General features: G+C 51.1%; 1 protein-coding gene across 7 annotated transcripts; it reads left to right on the top strand.

The window, feature by feature from the left end:
* Nucleotides 1-6,555: 6,555 nt before the first annotated feature.
* On the top strand, nt 6,556-22,648 carry Rnf44 (ring finger protein 44). 7 transcript variants are annotated; one of them, XM_047556564.1, is made up of 11 exons: nt 6,556-6,769; nt 17,113-17,263; nt 17,454-17,643; nt 18,008-18,175; nt 18,635-18,811; nt 18,913-19,074; nt 19,165-19,292; nt 19,552-19,639; nt 19,727-19,848; nt 19,975-20,074; nt 21,638-22,648. In XM_047556564.1, the coding sequence occupies exons 2-11, from the start codon at nt 17,157-17,159 to the stop codon at nt 21,653-21,655; spliced, it is 1,260 nt and encodes a 419-aa protein (XP_047412520.1). In that variant the 5' UTR covers nt 6,556-6,769; nt 17,113-17,156; the 3' UTR covers nt 21,656-22,648. The 7 variants fall into 7 exon arrangements, with proteins under 7 accessions (XP_047412520.1, XP_047412515.1, XP_047412519.1 ...); XM_047556559.1 differs by having other exon boundaries at nt 6,557-6,769; nt 20,261-22,648; XM_047556563.1 differs by having other exon boundaries at nt 6,557-6,769; nt 18,638-18,811; nt 20,261-22,648.
* The last annotated feature ends 1,626 nt before the right edge of the window (nt 22,649-24,274 follow it).

Here is a 24,274-nt window from a genome sequence, read left to right on the forward strand (position 1 = left end):
AGATGCTCAGAGAGGTATGCCCAACAGCAAGCAGCAGAGGATTAGACCCAGAGCAGCTTCAAACACAGGAGACCCTGGCCAAGGTCTGGTCTAGGCTCAACTCAGTTATGGGGGGAGCCGTTCCAGGATGAGGACTCAAGGACACCAGGCTCCCAATCACAGGACCCCTGTGCCCCCCTCACAGTCTGCTTCATCTAAGAGACAGATATGGAATCAGAGGGATTTTAGCATTTCACCTACTCATGCAACCTCAGGCAAATTCCTCCCCGCCTCCCTGGGCCTCTGTTTCCCCTACTGAGAAATGGGACAAGGATAAGGTCATGACCTGTTTTTGTTTTGTTTTTGCAGTGCTGGGAATCAAACTCAGGACTTCATGCATGCCAGGCAAGTGCTGGACCACTGAGCCACATGCCCAGGCGGCCTGGCCTGTTTTGATCAGAAGATTCTCATGCTCACTGAGACCCTACCTTGCGCCTGTGTCAACCCAGTAAGTCAGTCCCTGTCTTAGGGATGAGTTCCGGCCCCAGGTCTCAGCTGACTCTCCACTTTATACACCAGGGCAAGGAGATGTGTCAGGGCCTGGAATGAGTTAGGGCTGGGGGCCAGCCAGTCATTAGTCCCCACCTGACACCTCCTCTCCTGGCTGAGGTGGCACTGAACTTGATCACTGAGTTTGGAGAGGGTGTACAGGCACCCAACCCTGCCTGCCTCGGGACTCTCCAGTTTCTTGGCTGTACTAGTATCTCCCCCTCCGCCCGCCACTATAGATGAGATAACTGAGGTTCACAAGAGTCAAGCAACCTACCCAAGCCAGGGCAGAGCTTGGATCTAAACCAAGCAGTCGGGTCAGAGCCCAACTTTTTCTCCTAAACCTCTAGGGCTCCCAGGGCTCAGTTATCTTGTCCTCATCCTCTCCAAATTTCTGTGAGGGGCCCACATAGGTTAATTCATTTCCCTGGGGGACCTTGCCTCCCTTCCATCCTGTGAAGACTCTTCTGTAGGCCAAATTACCCAAGGACTAGAAAGAGCAGGAAGTAGGTATTATTCCCACATTCCAGAAGAAATGAAGACCTCGAAGCTCGTTGGGACTCAATTCCAGGTGTGTCCAGCTCAGTACTACAGATAGTTCCATCCACCAGGCATTCCCACCCAGGTGCAGGTGGGATCTTTAAAGACCCCAAGCTTACCTCAGCTCCAAGAACCCTACACAACCCCCAGTAAGAAAATCCCAGAGCCCACTGTTGCATCTGAGCTGTGCAATCCCTACCTGTGCCCCAGAAGGGGCTGCAGAGGCGGCGATGATCACCAGTGAGCACAGGTGGGCACTGTCTAGGCCTGGCAGCAGCACACCCAGCAGACTTTGGCACCATCTCCGCCTCTTCTGAGCAATCATTAACCCTGCCAGAGACCACACCTCCCATGATGGGGCCGACTCCTCAGGCGGCACTGACCACAGCTGGGGGCCTGGGGAGGAGGAAGGGACAGAGATGACAGGGCTCACAGTTCTCTTGGGACTGGAGTACAGACTGCAGGAGAAAGGGCCTGGCAGACCCCCAGCTCAGAGGACCTGGGAACAAGGCCCAGCCCTGTGGCAAGCCAAATATGGGGAAGGTAACAGCGGGGAGGAAAGTGTCAAGACCCTCTCCCCACTACAAGAGTCCTCAGTGACAGGGACTTGTGTAGAATGGGGAGTTAGGAGAGGAGAGGGGACTAGTAAAATGGTGTGACAATCAAACATGGAGACTCCAGGCCAGCCCCTGAGAGGTTAATGCAGGGGAGTGAGGCACCCTGGAACTGTCCCTCCTGTCATTGCTATTTATTCTCTCCATTAAGGCCCTCAAAGGGCAGTCACCTTTCTCCAGGACTTTCATCCACTCCAGGTTGGCTTTAATGCTGTCTCAATGCCAATGGCTTCCCAGCAGGGACCAAGCCCCCAGCTCCTTCTCAGTCAACCTCAAGGCCCAACCATCCCCATGTGAACACAGGAGAAGAGGGGCCCAAGTACAAGATCACCAGCCTTAGATCCTGCCTCTTTCTAACTGGGGAAGTCAGTACCCCTCTCTGAACCATGTCTACATCTAGTTCCTCTGGCACCTGCTGGGAGCCTGGAGGGTGGACAAGCAAGTGCAGTGAAACCCAGCTCTACCAGAAGAGGTCATGGGATGCAAATCCTGGAAATTTGCATCTCATGGTCCAGAGAAGTTCTGGTGAAGGCTGACTTTAAGCCTCCCAAAAGGAATTGAAATCAGCATTTACTGGTACCTACTGTGTGCTTTACATCATGTACTCAAGGATGCTTGACATCACCTAAGAGAGTTAGAGACCATTATCATCATGCCCATTCCACAGAGGAGGAACTTGAGGTTCAGAGAAAGGAAGTGACCATTCTCATGTCCCCTCAAGAGCAAATAACTGAACTGGCAGTGGATTCTGACTACAGAGTCGAGGTTCTGGAATATGGAAAGGGCAAGTGGAGTGGTCACCCTGTCCTTCCTCACTCACTTGTACCCTCCCCCTTGTTCCTTGAGAGAGGGGGTTCCTTCTCCACACTTCTCTCCCTGTCTTCCATGTGAACACAGGAGAAGAGGGGCCCAAGTACAAGATCACCAGCCTTAGATCCTGCCTCTTTCTAACTGGGGAAGTCAGTACCCCTCTCTGAACCATGTCTACATCTAGTTCCTCTGGCACCTGCTGGGAGCCTGGAGGGTGGACAAGCAAGTGCAGTGAAACCCAGCTCTACCAGAAGAGGTCATGGGATGCAAATCCTGGAAATTTGCATCTCATGGTCCAGAGAAGTTCTGGTGAAGGCTGACTTTAAGCCTCCCAAAAGGAATTGAAATCTACCTCCCAGAAAGTCTTCCCTGTTCCCTGCCAGTGGGCACCTGATGCTCCCATTGCCCAGCAGTCCTTCCCCTGGCAACAATACCCTAGTTTTCATTTGGGGAAACTCCATGTACCACTCTCCCCTATTCCATGCTGGGCATGTGATGAGGCCTGACCAGTCAGATCACAGCTTCCCCTGGCCACAACAATTGGATCAGGTTTGGGCAGGTGATCAAAGTCGGGCCAATAAGAATGAATGGTTCTCAAGTAAAGGACTTTTGTTGGAATGGTTGAAAGTAAGGGGATGGCTGAGTTGTAAGAAAGTGACTCTGGGGCTTCCAAAAGCTGTCTTACTACAATGAAGGCAAGGTCTGACAGAGACACAGAGTAAGACTTTACTCTAAGACTGAGTAAAGCAGAACTAAGAAATGAAAACACACAGATTCTTTGTGATTCTGTGTGAGCCCCTGAATGCAGCCATGTTGAAACCACTCATTGTCAGAATTTTCAGTTACTGAACCAAAACATTGCCTTTTCTGCTAGACCTTGTTAAGTTGGTTTCTGCTATGACTACAGTCTCCTTTGAGACTCCCTTCACCACTCCACCCAGATGCACAGAGTTCAGCAAGAAAGACAATGTGAATGTGGCTTGGCCATCTCCCAGTTAGTAAGCCTCTTGGAGTCCCTGCTCTTCCTTGCAGCACGATATCAGACATCCTCATTTGTAATTCAAAGAAAATATTACCTACTTCATGGGATCTTGTGAGGAGTAAATCAGGTGACTGAGATACTGCTCCTGTCATGGGGTCTTCTCACATGCACTCATCTGGATTCCCCCAGCATTGAATTCACAACTTTCTCAAGGCATATGCCCTCCATCTTGTCATCGCTATGGGGTGTCCTGTTCCTCATGAGCAGGAGACATGTCTGATTCACATTTGATAGATACACATCAGTTAGTTACCAGAGTCAGAAATTTTAACAGGATAATTTCTTCCCCAGATCCTCAAACATAAAACAGATTACTGACATATATATGCTACAACAAGCTTTAAAAGGCAAAGAAATCTGGATGAAGAGAAGTCACATGAGAAAACAAGGGGAATCTAAGCTTGAATGGAGTCCACAAAATATTTGCCTTGACGTTCTGAGTAAAACAGGTGGGCCATAAATCAGGTTCTGAGTTGTCTAGCAGGCAAAGCAAGAAGGGAAAGATGATCCATTGAGTCCAGCATCCATCTGTTCAAAACCACAAGTCTATACCCAAGATCTGGGAGCTATGATGCAATTTCAAGTTTTGATTCCTAAAAGGCGTTTCCTCTTCTGAGAGGCATTTCTGAGGCAAGGATGCTGTGAAAGTATGGACAGCACTTGACAGACTGGTACAGCAGAGCAGTTAAGAGAACAGGATCAGAGGGTGAGAATGCTGGGTTCAATCTGGGGAGGGGCAAGCTACATAATATCTCTGAACCTTAGTTTCCTCATCTGTAAATTATGGATAATGTATGGTACCTGCCTTGGAAGGAGGTGGTGAGGATGAAATGAAGTCACATATTTAAAGTCCTAGGCTTGGTGCCCACACAGGGTAAAGTCTCAATGAATGTTAATTTTTGTTGTGGTGTGCTGGGGGTTGTTGTGCCATCATTACAAATGTTATCTTATTCAATTTCCCCAAAACTCCAAGGATAATTTTCCCCTATTACAGATGGGAAAATAGAGGCCCAGACAGGTTAGTTTACCACCTGAGGCCAGACTGTCAGGAATTAGCAGAACTGGAATAATAATACATATCTGCACAACTATTCTTGCCTCTGGCTTTCCTGCCTTAGACTCTCCTCTGAAGAATATAGACACTAATTATTGCTGATGGCTTGACAGGTAGGAGGTGAAGCAGATGACGTCACCGAAGGCTCCAGGGTCCAAGCTCCAGCTCTATCTTAGATCACAAAGTCAGCCTGGTCTCCCTGCACAGACCCCAGACACAACTCTCTGCCCTCCCTCCTTGCTGTGATGACTGGGGACATCAGCTGTGCGTCACCATTATGGTTGTCAGGTGTGCCCTGGTCTACCTAGACCTTTGGACAGCACCTAGATGACCCAAATGTTGCCCTGCCCATCTCAAGAGGCACTCGTTCACCTGCCACAAGGCAGTCTGGGAAACTTGCTGTGTTCTGGGCTGTGATGAGCCAGATCTGAGTAACAGGTACAGGTTCAGTTAGTTTCAGGGAGCAAAAGGCAGAAAGCAGGGCTAAGAACCCAGGATGACCAGGGTCCTAATACCCTCTCCCAAATTTTCCAGCTGGAGTTTTAGGCAAGGTACATCAATCTGAGCCTCAATATCCTTAACTGTAAAATAGGAATAAGGACAGACTCCTTAATCATTAAGTATTAATCATTAAATGTATGAAAGCACCCAGCACAGGGCAAGTAACAGTGATGTGCACATGGGGTAACAACTTAAATATACATTAGGGTCCCTTCACAGCCACTGTTTTAAATGGGTGCTTTTTCAAAGGTGGTCAGAAAAACTTCACTATCTTTGCTATGTGCACCCACTATGTGCTCAGAAATTGATCAAGTCAAAACTAAGTGCTAGTTTATCCTTGACTCGCTGCATGACTCTGGCTAGTCATTCTCTCTGAGCCACCGCTTCTTCATATGCAACATGAAGACATCCCCTAATCCCTGCCCTAGAGGTAATGAACCACCTGTAGAGCCCGAGCTGAAGGAGGTTGTTTGGTGTGAATCCATTTAATCCTTTCTTCAATGTCCCAGTCATCCCTTGATGCTACACTTTGCACAGGGTACAAAGTTCCTTCGTTGCTGTTTACAATCAAGGAACCAGCCCAGGAATAGCCCTCCTTTGTGTCACAGATTCATTCACGGACTCCCACCCTAGAAAAAACTTCGAGATTCACGAGACAATCTCTCTCCCTTTTCCCCAACCCCAGAACCTTGAGCCCCCTTCCAAGGCACACTTTCCCTTTAAAGTGCTCTTTCCATGTTGCTCTTCTACCAAAAAAGGAATCTTTAAAAACTAAGCCTCAAGGTAGCCGAACCACTGCCTAACCAACCATCCGCATAGGAGCTGAGTCCTGGCCTCAGAACAGAGGGTTCTCCCCCCGGGTAGCCGCTGGGAGGCGCGGTCTACAGGTCCAACAAGAGCTGCCAGCGCACCGCACTCTGGGAGCTGTAGTACTTATTAACCCGCTTCCTCTAGGGCTGGGACTCCCTGTTCTGTGCAAGTATGGGGCCAGTCCTATCTCGTGTTAGGTATACAGGGAATGTGGGGACAGAGGTGCAATCCCTCGGCCAGCAGCTTTGTCTTCTTGTCACTGGAATCTCACAATTTCTTCCTGATAAAGTTCATCGCTCCACTTCGCAGACAAGAAAACATCAGGAGAATGGCCCAAAGAAGGAACCAAGATCTACTGAGCCTGTTCTTTGTATGTCTACCTGCGCCCCCTTCCCCTGTGGAAGAGGCACAAACTCTCCGGGAAGCAAAGACTCTTTGAAAGGCCACGGAGTCGTATTATTCCTTATTTCACAGATGAGAAAACGGAGTCAGTCCTCACCTAAGGTCACAGACGTAGTAAGTGGGCGCTTTGCCCTTGCGCGCCCTTTGCCGCCTAACGTGAGTGGGCGTGGCCGAAAGACGCCCGCCCTTTCCCGCCTGCCACCACCCCCTCGCATGGTGCAGTCCAGCCAGTTCCATTTGCTAGGGAGCCAGGGTGGGAGGGCCGAAGCTTGCGTGGGTGGGCCGAAGCTTGCGTGGGTTCCCCCGCGCGTGGACCGGTGGTGAAGTCCGCGGACGGTTCCACTGCGCGGGCCCAGAGGGGGGGCCCGCGGCAGGCGGCGTCCGGGCCGCTGCCCGACGGAGACGCTAGGCTGCAGCGGGAGCGACGAGCCGCCGCGGGGTGGGGGAGCAGCCCCACCACTGCCCCAGGTAACGCCCGGCCGCGACCCTGCGCCGAGCGCCCCAGGCGCGGAGCCAACGAGGACGCAGCGATAGGGGGCGGCCTCGGGCTGGTCGAGTAACGCTGGGGCTTCCAACGAGGCCTATGCGTGCGCTCACTCAGCCAGAACTCGCTGTCGTGCGTCCATGTGCCGGTGCCGCGCCGCTCTTCCGTCGGTCAGCTAGCCAAGTGCCCCAGCTCGGGGATGCCTGGGCAACTACAAGTCCCAACGAGCCCTGCGCCTGCCCTGATAACAGCCCCCAACACACATCCCCGGGTGGGTCCGGTTTCAGCTGGGACCCAGGCATCCCGGAGCCCGAGAGGCGCTGCTATCCTTTGGCCTGGTTGTGCCGGTCCAAAACATTTTTACAGACACCCTTTGTGCTAGCCACCGGAATAGCCAGAATGACCCGGGTCCTGCCCTGGAGCGGCTGCGGGTCCTGGGAACAGGACCCCCCCCCCCCAAACCCAGCACCGTCTTTACTACATTCAGGATGTTGGAATTCCGAGGGGGCAAGAGAGGATCAGTGTCTTCCAAGACCACACAGCTTCCGTTTTCTGAACGCCACTAAACCCTACTCGAGCTGGCGCCGGGGGTCAGAAAGGAGAAGAGGTGAAAGGGGACATTTAATGTGGAGGAAAAATGGGGCACTCGGTTGAACTCATCTCCCGGGTCTACCAGACACTGTACTCCGGCATATGCTGGTTTTCATTTGTGGACAGTGGGAGATGGTCGTGATCCTTTTGCAGAACTTGAGGACTCCAGTGGTGAGAGTTACAGGTACTGGGGTGAGTCAAAAAACGAAGTACACACACACACATATCCAAATGTAGACCCGGAACCAGAAGGTTAGGCAGGTGCCTCCTAAGATGCACACAGACTGAGATAGGTACTCTCATCTATATTTTACACCTGAACAAACAACCTCACAGAGGTTAATGACTTCTTCAAGGTCACAGAGCTCATAAGACGCAGAGCAGGTCCTTCATTTAACCATTAGTGTAGTACTGAGTTATCTAAAGGAGATGAACAACAGAGTTGGGTGGATCTTTGTGCTCAGTAAATGTCACCTGTCATCAGTGCTATCATTATTGCTGCGATCTTAGATATAAGAAACCAAAATTTAGAGAAGGCAAATAAATTACCCAGGGTTTCCAAACTGGAGGCAGAATGCTGCAGACATGAACCTCAAACCCTAACATCTCTACAAGACACTCACCACCCTTGCACCCTTGCCCCATTGGTGCATCTACACAAACAGTTCTTTTTAGAGAAGCCAAAACTTAGGCCTCAGGTACATTCGTCCCGCCCTGAGCAGAGAGGACTTGTTAGGGAACCTGTCAACTCCATCTCAGGTATGTGAGTCTCTAGGCTGAAGTGTGATATTGTGATATCTGGGAGGTCTGAGTCCTGAACTGGCTGTACCAGGCTGTGCTGTCCCCAGAGGTGGTACCTCAATCTCTTATCTCCTGACAGCTCCATCCTGGAAAGGTTACTGTGCCCTGCCTCTTTGGAGGAGGATTTGAGGAGCCATGGAAGAAAAGTGGAGTACTCTGTGACCCTGAGGGAGGGAGGAAGGCAACCAGCTGTCCAGGCTCTGAGTAGGTGGAAACCCTGGCTGGGCAGGGCCCCAGCAGGAAGTGATGACCACACCCTCCTTTTCCGGCCTCAGCTTACCCAAGCCCCTCCCAACTGCAGAGGCGGCCTGGAGGAGGAAGCTGGAATGTAGCTTACTTGGAAGCATCAGGATTTGAGCCCCTCTGGCTCTCATCTGCTCTGTGTGATGTGGAGTTATCCCATTAGTCCCTGAACTTCTGTGGTCTCCTCTTGCTTTTGATTATTGAGCAACTTGAGTAATCATGGGAGTCTCTGTGTTGGCATTTGCATTGCATTAATCAAACTTAAGAATGTGATCCCAGGTTTGCCCCTTGATGGCTGTGTAACAGTGGTGACTCATCACCTCTCATTTAAGTTTCCTCATCTGTAAAATGGGACAAACACTGGCACAAAGCACTTACCTCACCATCATATGATCATGTGGGATTTGCCCAGACCCTGCAGAAGAACCTTGGACCTGCATCTTTCCACACAGCAGGAGCCCACTGGCCACCCTTCTGGGTTGTATGGTGGGGGCAGTGACTTCCTGTCTCTGAACCACTTCTATCAGTAATATGAGAGTAAATAGTACCTGCGTTCAAGGGGGCAGGTGTGATGAGAAACAGGCACATTGGGAATTGTAGGCCACATTCTCACACTGGAGTTCCAAAGCATAGGATTTTGAAGAAAAGTTCAAGTTTCTGCCTTGTATTGAAAATTTAGGATATCTGATGAATTTGTGCCCCCTTTCCACTTTTCTCCAGACTGGTTTTCCTTGTGCCCAGAAAAGACATGTTATTGACCTCTGACCTTGGTTAAACCCAAGGGACTCTGGGAATTTACTGAAGACTTCCTGTGGCCAGGCCCAGACACACAGAATAAATAAGAGAGTTGTGCAGGAGAGATGATGGGGAGGGGTTTCCTGGACAAGGATGAGGGACACGTACAGAGCCCCTTCTTTGGGCATCCATTACCTAGCATGAGCCAGGCCCTGGACTGGGTGTCTGGGCCCTGCTGGGAATAGGGGAATAGCCTTCTGCTGTTGTGATGCAGTGTGATAATCCTACTGGGAGGAAGCCAGAATAAGCCAGAAGGTTAGGGAAGGCTCAGAAAGGGTGGTCTTTGAGCTGTCCCCAAAGCCTGAGCAGGATTTTACCATAGATGAGTACAGGGAGTTGAGGATATATTAGGCAAAAAGAATGGCACAGTCAGAGGCTGGATCTTGGCTAGAGAGTCCTTATCTGAGGGCGGAAACTGGCTAAGGTATTGTGTGTGGCCTTTGGCAAAGTCACTTTGTGAGTCTCAAATTCTCACTGTAAAATGAGGTTGGGTTACCCCTGTGCTGCCTAACTTCCAGCAAAGACTGACTGCACACTTAAAAGGGGTGAATCCTCTCAGCCAGGAGGAGGATTATTAAGACACAGCAGTGATCCTGACAGGGTCATGTGCAAATTAAATGGCACAAGGGGAAGATCAGGGTGCATCTAGCCCTGGTATGCAGAGATGGAAGAGTTCAGTACGAATTGGAGATATCACAAGCAGCTTATTGAAAGAGGCAAAAGACAAGGCAAGAGGAAAGAGATAAGAGCAAAGGCTCAAAGGGCAGAAAAGAGGAATGGATTGGTAGGAATTCAGAGGGCATCCAAGACAAGCAGGGAAGGCCAGAGGGAACACCACCATGGTGTGGGAGAGGGTTGAGGAGAAGTGAGCCCAAAAAGTTTGGACAGAGAGAACTTGTTAAGTATACCCCCAAAGAAGAGTTTATGTGTAGTTGGAAGTAGGGAGCCACTGCAAGCTCTACCCCTATTGAAGCAGGGGATAGTCTTAAAGATGTAGGCACCTTTAAATGTGGGGAAGGGTTTCCAATTGCTTTTATATGGTGAGGAAAATAAAAACATTAAAAAGACACAGGAGGTGAAGGAAGAATTGATGAGCCAGTTGAAGAGATCATCGAGTGGGCTGGGGATGTAGTGAAGTGGTAGAGTGTTTTAAAGTTCGGCACCCCAAATTACATCTGTAGTACTGCATCAAGAACTTGGATCTTCCGTTGCTTAGAGATCAGCAAACATCCTGCTGAGTACCATCTTTAGTAGTTGTGTTACAGGATGCACATCCACAATAATACTGATTATTGTTGGTCTAAGCGACATGCAATAAGCAAGTCTGTTCCCCAAGCTTCTTTCTGGATTTTTCCATTGGACACCTGTCCTGAAGAGGGATTTCTGATTTTGAGGAAACAAAAGATTTTATTGCTTATAAGACTAAAACATACTTCATTATAGAAGTTTTTATTAAATATCCCAGTAGGTTGTATTCTAGAAATTTTTTAAATGAGCAAATGTAACATTATATACAATAAAAAATCTATCTTCCTGATCCAGTTCTCCTTGAGGATAGTTATTAATCAGTTCCCTGGATATCCTTTCAGAAATATTCTATGCAGATGTATATATTCAATTAAAGATATTGATGGTACTGTTACACCCTGCTCAGCATTTTGGATTCAATTTTTTAATTTTTAAATTTGGGATTATGGTTGGCTCAGTACTTGCCCAGCATGTGCAAGGCCTTGGGTTCAATCCCTAGTACCAAAAAAAAAAAAAAAAACAAAAAAAAAAAACCAAAAACTACATTTGGGAGTACAAAATACCCAAGAAGCATAAAAAATGAGCCCCCATCCTGTAACCCATCACATAGATTTAACAAATCCTAACATTCTACACTAACACTTTGTTTAGGGATATCCAGGAAGTAGCCCTATGGCAATATCTCTGCAGCTGCCTATCTGTGGTAGCTACATAGGAGTCCAGTTATTAGTTGTATGGGTTCGCTCAACAGTCTTTATTAATCCTGTCCCCAGCTCTGGGATATCTCTAGCATATTAATGATTTTTTGTTGTTGTTTACATAATTGATGTGTAATGCCCCATTTCATGTAATGCCTGCCTGGGAAGACATCCAAAGGATAACAAGGCTTGGCTTTGGTTCAAATGCCTGCTCCACCACACTTACCAATTCTGTGATGTGGGGCGAGTGAAGATTCCTGCGCATGCGCTCTTCCACCCCTTCCCCTAAGGTGCTGGGGTCAAGCCAGGTCCTGGCACATGCCAGGTCAGCGCTGTAGCACCGACCAGTATCCTCAACCCGAGTTAGGGCTTTCTTAATCTTCACTTTTCTTATCTGTAAAATGGAATGACCGTCTCTCGTTTTATAAATCTCTCGTTTTATAGCTACTGGGAGGGATACTGAAGTATGGAAGCTTTACACAAAACTTCCGGGCCCAGCCAAGAGTAACTACTGCCTGATGATGACTGTAGTTAGCCTTAAACTACAATCTGTTCCCCGCCCCTTTCCCCTGGCCAACGTGGGGGCGGGGCGGTTAAGTGTCTCTGTGACGTCAGCGCGCGCAGGACCAATCTCCCCACCAGGTAGACGTTAGCTCGTTTGCATGGGTCGCCCGTCATTGGTCTGATGGGCAACCTAGGCCGTCCCACCATTTTAAAGGGGCTGCACACTATAAACAAGGAGATGTGGGGCGACCGGATCATGATGTCACCGCGGTGCTGCAGCTCTTGGAGGTGACGTCATTCTGGGAAGGTTGCTGCCCAGTACTGTTGAAGCCATCCTAAGAGGCGGCCTAAGAGACTGTCCCGTTGGAGGTCAGCCCCATTGCACTTCGGTGTCCGAGGGGGCACCCGGTCCCCAAGGAGGTGACCATGACACAGTAAGTCCGCGCTGCGGTGTCTGCTGGCGGGATCCATTTCTTCCGCAGGGAAACAGTTCAGAAGCGCAAGTAGTTGGCTAGTTTGCATAGGGTGTTTGAATTGCTACCTGTCGGTCTTGTCCACCCCGAAGTGTTCAGCTTTTTGTCAGGCTCTGTGGCCCCGCCCCTTGCCTTTTACTGTGGCTGCGGTCGCTTTAAGAGCGAAGGTGGGAGCGAATGAGATTAAAAATATATATATCTCGCTCTTATCTTTCAAGATGGCGGCCCGCCAGTCACGTGCCTGGCTACGGTAAGTGATTGGCTCTCCGGGCTGCCGTGGGGCGGAGCCCCTGGCGTGGGGCGGGACCGCCGCAGGCTTGCAGCCGGCTACTGTTTGCCTAAACCTCCCGGCGCGCCCCCGCGAACCCCCCTCCCACCCGGCGCGCGACCCCGCCGCTTCGAATGTTGTGAATCAAATGTGGGGTTTGTTACATTCCGCTGCCGCGGCGGACAGTTCTTAAAGGGCCAGCCTCCGGCAGCCGCGCAAACCAGCTGCGTCCGGCGCGTCCCTCGGCTTCCCTAGGGCCTGGGCCAAGAGAGACTGACCGCGCGTGGGCTTCGCGAGGCGTACGCCGTCGGGCGGACAACAAAGAGAGAGGGCCCCGGAAGGAGTCGGGCTGCCCCCGGACTGGGGGGGTGGGGAGGGGAGCACATTGTTCCGCAGGGCGGGGACTCTTAAAGGGTCCAGGCAGCCCCCCCGCCCCCCTGCCCGGCTTAGCCTTTCCTAGATTGCGAACAAAGGAGTCAACGTGTGGCCGGGCGGCCGAAGGTGAGTCGAGGCCAAGGCCCGTAACTCCCGATTCCCGCACCCCTGAAACTCCGTTTCCCTCCCCGGGGATTGGGGCTAGTGATCCAGCTGGCTCCGCAGGGGTTAATCACGGGCGGTAGGGACTGGGAGCGGCGAGACCCCTGAGATCAGGGAACCCCCCCTGCGCCCTCCAAGGCCGGGCCGGGTCTCCCCTCTCCAGAGGCAGAGCGCTGCGGTTGGAGAGGAAGGAGCCGCCCCCTCCCCCTGCTGCCGCCACTTCCTTTGTTGTTGCTTTTGTCTCACGCCGAGCACATGGTCCAGGATCCTCGGCTCTTAAAGTCACAGCGCTCCGGCCCCGGCGCTGCAGTCTGGCCTCCCGCCCCCAGTACTCCTGAGCGTGGCACAAAGGAATTGGAAAGGGACTCGGGAGGCCTCTCTCGGAGCAGGTGTCCCAAGTCTTAGACCCCTACCCCACGCCAGGGAGAGCTGGCTGTGGAAGCTTCTTGGAGCCCCACGACCTGCGCTTGGGCAGATCTGGGGAGGAGCCTGCCCCTCAGGGACCCCGGCTTTTCTCCCCCTTCTGATGTGACCTCCAAGTTTCTTGTCCCCTCTGGCTTTTGGGTGGCATTCCAGGGAAGAGAGATTTCTACCCCCATTTTATAGTTGGGACAGCTGAGACTTTCAGAAGCTAAGGGATTTCCTTGACCAAGGTCACCCAGAGTGAACTACCCAAAGACTCCTGGCAACGTGTGTGGTGGTCCCGCCTTCAACCGCCTCCAGGCACCACACGTTGGAGAGCTCCTCTTTGGGGTGGGGGTGGGGCAGGAAAGTAGGGAAGGGGCTTCTCTTCCTGCCTGAGTTTACTCATGCTCCTAGGATCTGACTGTGCTCATCTGCAAAAGGGAGTGTCTCTTCTGCAAGCAGACCCCAGACCCAAATGGCATGGGCTCCTTAAGGATCAGGGTATCTGCATGGGGCAGTGGGCTTAGGGAGTTGGCTGACTGGGAAGTGGGTGCATGTGGGACTGTCAGTGCAAAGTGAGATACCTGCCTCTAGGCAAATTGGATTGAGAGGGGACTGTCAACCCATTTACACAAACGTTTTTGAGAGCACAGTGCCTGTGTGGAAAGGCAGAGCAGTTAAGCTGGCCACCCTTGCTGTTTGACCTTGAGCAAGTTGCTAGCTCCATCTTGGCCTCACTTTTTTCTCTCACAGGTGCATGGAAGACAAAGCTTTCTCCACCTCTTTTATGGCTTGGAATTAGATGTTGGAATTAGATGGTCCTTCCGTGGACTACTGATGCCAATGAGAGAAAGGAATTGGGAGAGTCTGGGCCTAAGGGGCCAGCCAGGACCAATTGTGTTCCTTAGGTTTTGTGGCTTATATCAAGTTCTTCTTTCTCTGGGCTTCAGTTTTGTCAACTGTGAAGTGGGTGTGTCCCCTCTTTGCTGCCTGTCTTCGTTGTGCTTAAAGTAGTGAGTGCCCTGTTTCTGCCTGGGACTTGGGGGTGGAGGTTAGTGTATCTTATTTTCTGATAATGATCATTTACACCCAAACTGAGTTTAACTTTACAAATCACTTCTGCTGCAGTCCTTGACAGTGCCCTGGGAGGCAGTTAGTGAGTTGTTCCTGTTTTACAGAGAAGGAAGCTAAAGCTCAGTAAAGGGGAAGCCATGTACCTAAAGTCTTCAAGACTCTGGCCAGAAATTGGGGATGTTAAGCATGGGGCTGTGATGGCTGCTGCTGTCTGTCTGTTCTTGGCTCCTTACTTTCCTTCCCTGAGGACTGGGTGCCTTTGTAAGAGATCTGGCCATGGAGCAGATTTCCACAGACCTGGGTCTCTTTGGGATTAGTGCCCATGAGCATTAGTACTGCCTAGCCTCAGAAGACAGCTGGACACAAAAGGAGCAGTTGAGGCCACTGACCGCTACTGACATGATCGTGAGTGCTTTATGGTCAGACTGGGTCATGCCCCAGTGCACTTACCACTCGAGCTGACTGGCCATGGACTTACCTCTCTGAGACTGGCCATGGACTTCACCTCTCTGAGCCTTGGTGTACTTACCTCCAAAGGTTGTATGAGGACTCATCAAGTTGGCACATGGGAAATGTTATAGTTCTTGTTGTTACTATTTGTCATTGGCAGAACTGTGCCTCCCCAGATCTCTGGAATCAACTAGAGCAGAAGTTCCAAACCTGACTGCCATAGAATTTTTTTTTTAATATATTTTTTAGTTGTTGATGGACCTTTATATGTGGTGCTGAGAATCGAACCCAGTGCCTTACACATGCTAGGCAAGCGCTTTACCTCTGAGCCACAACCCCAGGCCTGCTATAGAAATTGCTAAGGAATTTGGTAAAATCTAGGTGCCCTTGTCCCCTGAATCTTCAAATGGTCTGTGGTGGGTCAAGAGTCTGTTGCTTCAGTTATCTGTGTCTCCCTTGGCCCTCATCTGCTTGGAAAATTGACAGCAGGATATACATGTGTGTATAAGGATGTGCACATGGCCCATGTCATCTATGGTGGGCAGGTTAAGAAAAAGGACTTGAGTGACCCAGAGAGCACGTGGGGAAGGCATGCAGAAATGAGGCCCAGTGGAACCAGATTTCCCACTTTTCTCCCCTCCCCTGAGAGGTTGTATTGTAATCTCCCAGTTTTTAATTATTGGCCACTAACATCATCACTGCCAGACTGTGTGGCTTGGATCTGTGTGTTTTGAGTCTCTTTAGTGCACATTTATAACACCTGCCCTGTGCTAGACACGAGGCAGTCACAGGACCCTGTCCACACCCTCCTCTGAGTGTTAGAGCCCTCGAGTTAGGGGAGAAATGTGAATTCCAACCTACACACTTCCCGCCCGTGTGGTTTCAGCCAGGCACAGTAAAGTGGAGGCGATAATTCCTAGGAAAGCTTGTTTTGAGCATTAGGGCCCAAGCTTGTAGAGCAGAGCACTGAGGAAATGGTTCTTACTGCTAATGGCAGGAAAGAACAAGATGTTGAACTGACAGTTAACACCAGCTCCCTGGCTGTGTCAATGAGGAGGTGACATTTCAGGTTGAGTATCAAGGATGCATTGGAAATTTGTTAGACCGAGAAAGGGTAAGAGGTAGAGTTCCCTGTGTCAGCAACAGCAAAGGGCTGTTGATGCACCCTTCAACTTTACAGGATCTGACAGGTTCTAGAGCTTTCCCTGCCAAGGCCTTAGCCCAGCCTAATGAAGTTAACAAATGGAAGCCTGGGATTGAGCCAGGTCCCCCGACTTCCCCCACCTGGGCCCCCACTCTGACTCTGTGGAGGAGGCCTTGGCCCCGCCCATTCCTTCTTCCTTCTTAACTTCCTCTCTCAGGGTCTTGCTTCCCTTTTTTCCTTAGCAGGCCCCACCTTCAACTTTGGGGCTATGTTAGGATTCCCCCAGCTCCAGTAAGGACCTATACCAGACTCAGGCTACCAGTAACCACTGCCTTCATTACCTCCCGTGATTGGTAGCAGGATGTAAGGGACAGGCTTATAGTGGCCCCTGTCCTAGCTTTAATACTTACTGTGGGATCTGGGAGAATTCCTTTCCTCTTGCTTATCCTAAGTTTTTCTCCTCTGCCAAATGCTCTAACAAGACCTTTCTTGAAGAGTAGATTAAGTCACAGTTGGGTAGGCACTGTGGGAACTGGTTAAGGAAAGAAAATACTGCTTCCTTGAACTGAAAACCCCCAGTGGCAGAAACCAGGTTGGAACTTCTTACCTAGTGATAGTGGAAGGAAAACTGGATTCCAGGCCTCTTTGGGATCCCTTCTGAGCCAGCCAAATGGAAGGGAGGAAGGCTGGAGGCCAAGTTGCAGCCCCTGGCAGAAGGCAAGGGAAAATCCTTGCCCAAGTCCCCATACCAGGAACCAGTACCCAGGAACCCTACCCAGCAGGAGCTTTGCGGGAACCAGCTGGTCCCAAAACACATGCTGGCCAGATCTCCAAACTCAACTCTGAGAGGACTTGATGCCTCGAATCTGAGGCATAATTCCTTACAGGCTGATCCTGTCCCTAATCTGTCAGCTCTGGACCCCAGAGCCCAGAGCAGGGTCTGTCTCAGGGTGCACATAGAGCCCATGGGTGTGATAAACATCACTGGCCCCTGGAATCATACTGCAGGGATTTGATTCAGTCTCCCCAACCTGTAGTGGGGCACGGGTGACCTGACTTCTCCATGCCTCAGTTTCTTTGTCTGTTTGCCTCCTAGGGTTGTGAGCCCTGGCCTAGCCCCTCCAACCCAGTGTTCCCCTGATGCGACCATGGGCTCTGGCAGTGACTAGGTGGCCACCCTCCATCCCTGTGGGTCAGCGGCGATTCTCTGCAGGACCTAACAGTACTCCAGGCCAGCTCTGGGGAAGGTAGGAGGGAGTCTCCCAGCCCTGGTATTGAGGTGGTCAGCTTGACTGGGACCTGGGGATCCAGAGGGGTGGGGCCCAGGGTTCTGAGCTGTCTTCCCTCCCCAGTGGGTGTACAACCCTGGCTTCTCTCCCTGCTCTGTGAATGAGTGGCACCCCTTCAGTCCTATGGGGCCTCCTCTCTGTGGTGCAGCCCCAGCCACGAGGGTCCCCTGGCCAGCCCACCTGCCCAGGATGAGCGCTTACCCTCCCAGCAGCCGCTGCCCCGACCACCACACCTCCCCTTAGAGGAGCACCGAGCCTCGGCTCCTGCCGGCGGGAGCCCCCGAATGCTACACCCAGCCACCCAGCAGAGCCCGTTCATGGTTGATCTCCACGAGCAGGTAGGCAGAACACTTCCCCACTTCACTGCTGTCCCCCAGCCTTTGACTAGCCAGTCTTAAGAAGCAAAGGCTACAACACCCTGGTTCCACCTTGCTTAACTCATTGCATGGTCAAGGGAGACATTATTAGCCTTACTTTACAGGTGGGTAAACAGGCCCAAACAAAGGCAGGACTTTTCCTGAATTTCTAGAGGTTCTTCCCTGGGGTGCCTGGGCCAGGGAATAGTCTGATCTGTAACTTGGTAGGTCCCTAGCTGAGAAGGGATAGGAACCTGGAAGCTGAGCCTGGTAGGACTTTTTCTCCTGAGGGTAACCTGAGTGGTGGGATCTCCCTACAGTTCCCCGGCTCTCTCTCTATTCACAGGTGCACCAGGGACCTGTCCCTCTGTCCTACACAGTCACCACAGTGACCACCCAAGGCTTCCCCTTGCCTACAGGCCAACACATCCCTGGCTGCAGTGCCCAGCAGCTCCCAGCATGCTCCGTGATGTTCAGCGGGCAGCACTACCCCCTCTGCTGCCTCCCGCCCCCAGTAAGTGGGGCTTTCTTTTCCTACTCCAGGAGCAAGCCCCAGCTGTAAGCAACTTTATGTCCCCAGGACAGCTCAGCAGGCAACCCTGAACTGAGCTGAGCTAACAGTGTTCACCCAGGCTGTCAGAATTCCAGTCCATAGTCCTTTCTAGGAAAGATGTGTCAAAGCGTGGTTCACATGCATTGATAGAGTACTTCAGGGTTCAAGGACCTCCCTGAACCCTAGTGTCTTACATATTGGCATAGGTACTAGAGTGGAGGCTATGGGTCTTTAGCATACTGTGTCCTTCCCAGGCAGCTTAAGACAGAGATGGGACTTGTAGATCCACTGAGACTACTGGGTTTGTGTATATAATGAGGGTGGAATAACCCCCTGGCCCTCATCACAAGCTAAGGCCCAGCCCAGAGTCCAGAAGAACATTCTCCAGCCTCCTCCTCCACTCTCTCTCTCCTCTTTCAGCAGCTGATCCAGGCATGCACCATGCAGCAGCTCCCTATGCCCTATCAGACCTACCCCCACCTCATCTCCAGTGACCACTACATCCTGCACCCCCCACCGCCAGCCCCTCCACCCCAGCCTGCCCACATGGCGCCTCTTGGGCAGTTTGTATCACTGCAGACCCAGCACCCCCGAATGGTGAGTATTGGGGTTGGGTCTGTGCTAGAGGGGGAGAGTGGAGGGGAGGGTTGGGGATTTCTTTTATCCCTTTTGTGACTGATCACCCCTATCACTTCTAGCCCCTGCAGCGGCTCGATAATGATGTGGACCTGCGGGGAGAACAGCACCCTCTGGGTGGCTTCACTTATTCCACCTCTGCCCCTGGCCCAGCTTTGTCCCCCTCAGTACCCCTACACTACCTGCCCCATGATCCACTGCACCAGGAGCTATCTTTTGGTATGGTAAGTGCCAGCCCCACCTCCCAACCAGGCTCTGGGGCATTTGGGAAGCAGGCCCACAGGCTGACTTGCAGTCCGGCCCCCGTCTTGCAGTCGTACTCCCACATGGTGCCACGAAGAATGAGCACCCAGAGATACCGCCTGCAACAGCCACTGCCCCCGCCGCCACCACCGCCACCACCACCGCCACCTTATTACCCGAGCTTCCTGCCCTACTTCCTGTAAGTACCAGCACATTTGCCCCAGAGCTGTGACACCTCTTGTCCTGGAGACCTTAGGTCCTCCAAAGCTTTCTAGTATCTCCAGCAAGCCACATACACACTCTCTTGAGTTCCATCCTAGAACAAACACCAGGGTCCCCGTTGTAAACTCTGCAGAGCTGTGGACTTTGCATGGAGGAGTTAGAGGAGCAGTTCTGTGCTCTCCCCTCCCCCGCCCGTATTAACCTTGACCTTAGGACTTGACACCTGCCTTCTCTAGCTCGATGCTGCCAATGTCACCAACAGCGATGGGGCCCACCATCAGCCTGGATCTGGATGTGGATGATGTGGAAATGGAGAACTATGAGGTCCCGTGGCTTCCCGTGCTGGGAGGTAGGGTTTGGGAGATCTCCAGCTCTGGGTGCTGCTGACCCTCCCCTTCTACCTTTATGTAGGCCCTTCTGAACCTGGCTGAGCGGCTGGGAGATGCCAAGCCCAGAGGCCTCACCAAAGCAGACATAGAGCAGCTCCCATCTTACCGCTTTAACCCCGACAGCCATCAGTCAGAGCAGACACTGTAAGTGCCTTGTCACCATCTCTTGACCCTGAACAACTGGGCTGCATTGAGATTCCCTCAAGGGGAATTACACTGTGATGAGCCTTCCCTCAGCCATCAGTGTGCAAGTGACACTGCCCTTTCCAGGTGTGTGGTCTGCTTCAGTGACTTTGAGGCGCGGCAGCTACTCCGAGTCCTCCCCTGCAACCATGAGTTCCACACCAAGTGTGTTGACAAGTGGTTGAAGGTATGGTGGCCCCAGGTATTCTTCCCATGGTGAGGGGCAGGGCAAGCCTGGAGAAAGTTCCTCCTTGTCCCTGTCATCATCCAGAAGTTCTGGCTCTGCCAGCCAGGTCCTCACCAGGCAGCTGAACCTAAAGGGGTGGGTGGAGGACAGGTGAGAGTGAATCCTGACTTGCTGCTGCTCCCCTAGGCCAACCGGACATGTCCCATTTGCCGAGCCGATGCCTCCGAGGTGCCCAGGGAGGCTGAGTGAAGCCCCACAGCTGCCCACGAGAACCCTGCCCGAAGCTCTGGAAACTCGGGGGGACCCAGGGAGGATGGGGAGGGAATGGCCCAGACCTGCCCCTTGGTTCCCACCTGCATCTCCAGAGCTGGTCCCAGGGTCCTCCTTGTGAGAAGCCCCTGCAATAAGCCCCTGCATTTGCCGAGCTCCAAAGATTACTTCCCCGATCTGCCTGCCTGTCTGCCCGCCACAGAGCTGCCTAGGTATCCCCAGCTCAGTGTCCCTCCTGTTCACCCTTGGGTCCTCCTTTTTCTTGCTGGCACTGAGAGCCAGGGGTATACTCCCCTCTCATGGCTGGTAGAGATCCTTGGCCCCAGTACGGGCAAAGGACTCACCATCCTGGGCCATCTTGTCTCTTGCACTGAAAGAGTGTGCTCTCTGCCCAGGGGGCACTGCCAGGTGTGTGGACAGATGGTGGCATGAGACTATTTTCTAGGACCTGGAACTGAGTCCCCCTGATTGACCCAGGCAGCCAGCTCTGTGTAATTTGCTGTGCAGGGTGTGTCTGTCTCAAGGACCCTCACCCAGGCACAGTAATACTCTAGCCCCATCTCCAGGCTGGAGGACATCCCAGCCAGGCCTCTTGAGCAAATAGGAGAAAGGCCCAGACTGGGACACATATATCCTGAGGGGACCTGGGCCACACTGGGCAGGGTCCCTGTGCTCCTGGTGGCTGCCCCTCCACCAGTGATGGGGTCAGATACATGCCCAATATTCTCCCCTCTGTTGTTTTGCATGAATGTGAGGAGCAGCAGTTTTTGTTTATTCATTTGGCCCAAAAATGCGTGTAGGATTGGGGGGTGTGGATATTTAAGACAATTTTTTTTCTTTTGGTTTAATGGTGGGGGGTGGGGTACAGGGACCAACCAGGACCTAATGCCCAGGGGGCAGAGAAGGGTTGGGTGGTGCCGCCCGGCCTGCATGCATGTGTGCGGCTGGGGCTGGGCTGGGCGGCTGGCAGTCATGGGACAGGGTTGGGGGGTCTGTGCTCAGCTGATAACTGCCATGCACTGTACTGCACACGTCCCTAGAGCCTACTGGGACCGTACGCTTTTCAGGGCATTTCTCCCTCTCCAGCCAGGGCCCATCTCCCACCTGCCTGGGTGAGTCTCCTCCAAGGAATCCCAGGAGGATGGGGACCAGGGAGGGTGTGGACCTCCATCTCCAGGGGACCCCTCCCAGCCTGATCCCTGCCCTCCAAGGTCTGGAGGAGGCCCCTGTAGGGTCTGGCTGTGCTCCCCACCTTCCTTCTCTGATCCTGTTCCTTTCCTCTCCTACCCTCAGCTGGGGTTGCTGCCCTGAACGAACTGCGTGTGGGGCCGGCACATCCTAGCAGGCAGCCCTTGGCGCCTGCTGCCTCAGGGATGCTCCAACCACCCTCGTTCTCCCCGCAGCTGCCCTGGCTCCCTGCCTCCCACCCGCCCCAGCCTGCCTGGTCCCACCCCCATGGAGAACCCAAAGTCTTACTGTATATAACTCCAGGTGACGTTTCTATATTTATAGCAGTGTTGAAAACCCACGTGTTTTACACAAAGAACCACCCTTTCCAAAACCCCCCTCCCTTCCCCACCCCAACAAAAGGTTTTCCAAACCCTGACCATTCCTGGGGCAGGCGGAAACAGGCTCGCGGATTGTGTGTTGGCTGCAGCAGTGATTCCAACAGCAGCTACTGGGGGGGAACAACATTATTTTTAATCATCATAAAAAAAAGATTTATGAAACAATTATTTAGGATGTTTGTGATTTGCCGACCTTGCTATAGATGCCATGTTACCAATGATTTCCTGTGGTGGGGGCTTGTCATTGTTTACTCTTATTTACCAACTTCTGGCCTAGGCATGACAGTGGGCACCTTCCCCCAGCCCTGGCTGGGCCCAGCGCCTGTGTTCTGTGTTAGAAAGGTTTTATATATATATAATAACATATATATATATATATAAATATATGTAATTTCGGGGGCCCTGTTCCTTGCACATTTTACAGTTACCTCATTTTTCCCATGTATGTATTTGAGAAAATGCTAATATATAGAGAAAAAATGGTTCTTAAAGCTTAAATGTGTGGTTTTTTCCATTCCATTGGATTCACATTGGTTTGTAGCATTTAACATAACTAGTATGTTGTATTATATATATGTGTATACTGATTGAAATTTTTAACAGATTTGTACTTTTTTTAAAATGAAAGTTGCTAGTTCTGCTTGACCAAGTAGTGCAATCATTATTTTTTTTAATATTGTTGCTGATTTCAGAGGGATATTCACTAATAAATGTATGATGTATACCAAGTATTGACCAAGCTGCCTTTGGCTGCCTGTGTTCTTTGGTGAGAAGTGGGGATGATGTTAAGCTGAGGGTATGGATGGGAGGACAGGTGAGCTGAGGGTGTAAAGGAGGTTGTTCTGCACTGTGGAACTTGAGGGTAGTCAGCACCTCCTCGTCAAAGAGTGGCCTGCCAAGCCAGTTTTTAGTGATTGCTTTTCCTGGACCATTAGCCTCACATGTGAATTAGGTAAGATTTTGTTGGCAAGTGACAGAATTTCATCTAATTTGAGGAGGACGGGGGAAATGTGCTAGCAGTTCTGACTTTTAAATTCTGAAGTAGTGAGCTGGGGTTGGACCACAGTTTTGGAGTGCTTGACTAGCCCGTGCCAGGCCTTGGGTTTGATCCCCAGCACCACAAAAAATAAAAAAATGAATTCTAAGATAGGTTCTTCTGTTATGACTGGATCAGGGGGCTCAAGCCTGTCATAAGGGAACAAGGTCTCTTTCATCTTCCAACTTTGGTATCAAATTCCCACAGAATTTCTGAAATCAAATCTTACTAGACCAGTTTTGGTTGTGTTCCCAAACCTGAACCATTCATTGTTAGGAGGGTCCTGTAATGGTGAGATTGGCCAGGACTGTGTTACATGCTGCCCATCCACAGGCAGGTTCCTGAAACCACAGGGACTTGAACTCCTCAAACCTAGGCTCAGTAGGGATGAAGGACCCTGGAGACACCTCAAGTGCCTTACAGATGATGAATTTACATTCACCTTGTTCAGAATGGTGTCTGGTGCTGCAGGAGTGGTGGCTGATTTGTTTGCATGTCGAACAACATGATCCAACATGGTTTAGAGGAAGAGTAGGCTGAGGTCTTATATCTGACGCTACTAACTGGAGCCTTGATCAGGGCACTTTTCTTTCACTCCTTCGATTACCTGCAAATTAGGGGACAGGATCATTTGAGTAGTTAGGAAAAACTAAGTGTGTTTCACAAAAAGTCCCGTGGGAGCATAATAGTTTGCGTATAAAAGAAAAGCAGATAAGGGGTCTCTGGTCAATTCCACGTTGAAGGCAATGAGTATTACAGGGCTCCTCTCAACCGATGTACACTATATCTCCAAGAGTGGATTCTGGGGTCCACATTTCCTACATTTGGTTGTATTTGGTTTGGTCGTGTGTAGGGTTCAAATTATATTCCCTGGAGCACTCTGCTGGGACACAGGGAATTAGACCAGTGGTAGCAACTGAACTACCAGAAACCTGGAAGTCTGAGAAAATTGTAAAGTGAGGGGAGTCTCTAAACTTTTTCCCTTTCAGAAAACTGAAAGAAAAAAACAAAAATATATAATCAAGTCAAATGATATAAAAAATTTAATAAAATTCATTATCCATGATGAAAACTCAGCTGATCAGGAAGAGTATAACTTTCCTCATCATAATAAAGAACATCAACAAAAGTCTCTGCAGCTAACTTCATGCTTAATATTGAAACAGTAGATGCTTCCCCCTGAAATTAGGACAAGGCAAGGAAGCCCATCTCACTGTTCCTATTCAACATCATACTGAAAATCCCAACCGTGCAATTCAGCAAGGAAAAGGAAATAAAGTTAGGCATACAGATGGGAAGGAAAAAATAAAATTGTCCCAATTTGCA

This window comes from Sciurus carolinensis, chromosome 6, assembly GCF_902686445.1.
Source record: "Sciurus carolinensis chromosome 6, mSciCar1.2, whole genome shotgun sequence".
Taxonomy (NCBI): Eukaryota; Metazoa; Chordata; class Mammalia; order Rodentia; family Sciuridae; genus Sciurus; species Sciurus carolinensis.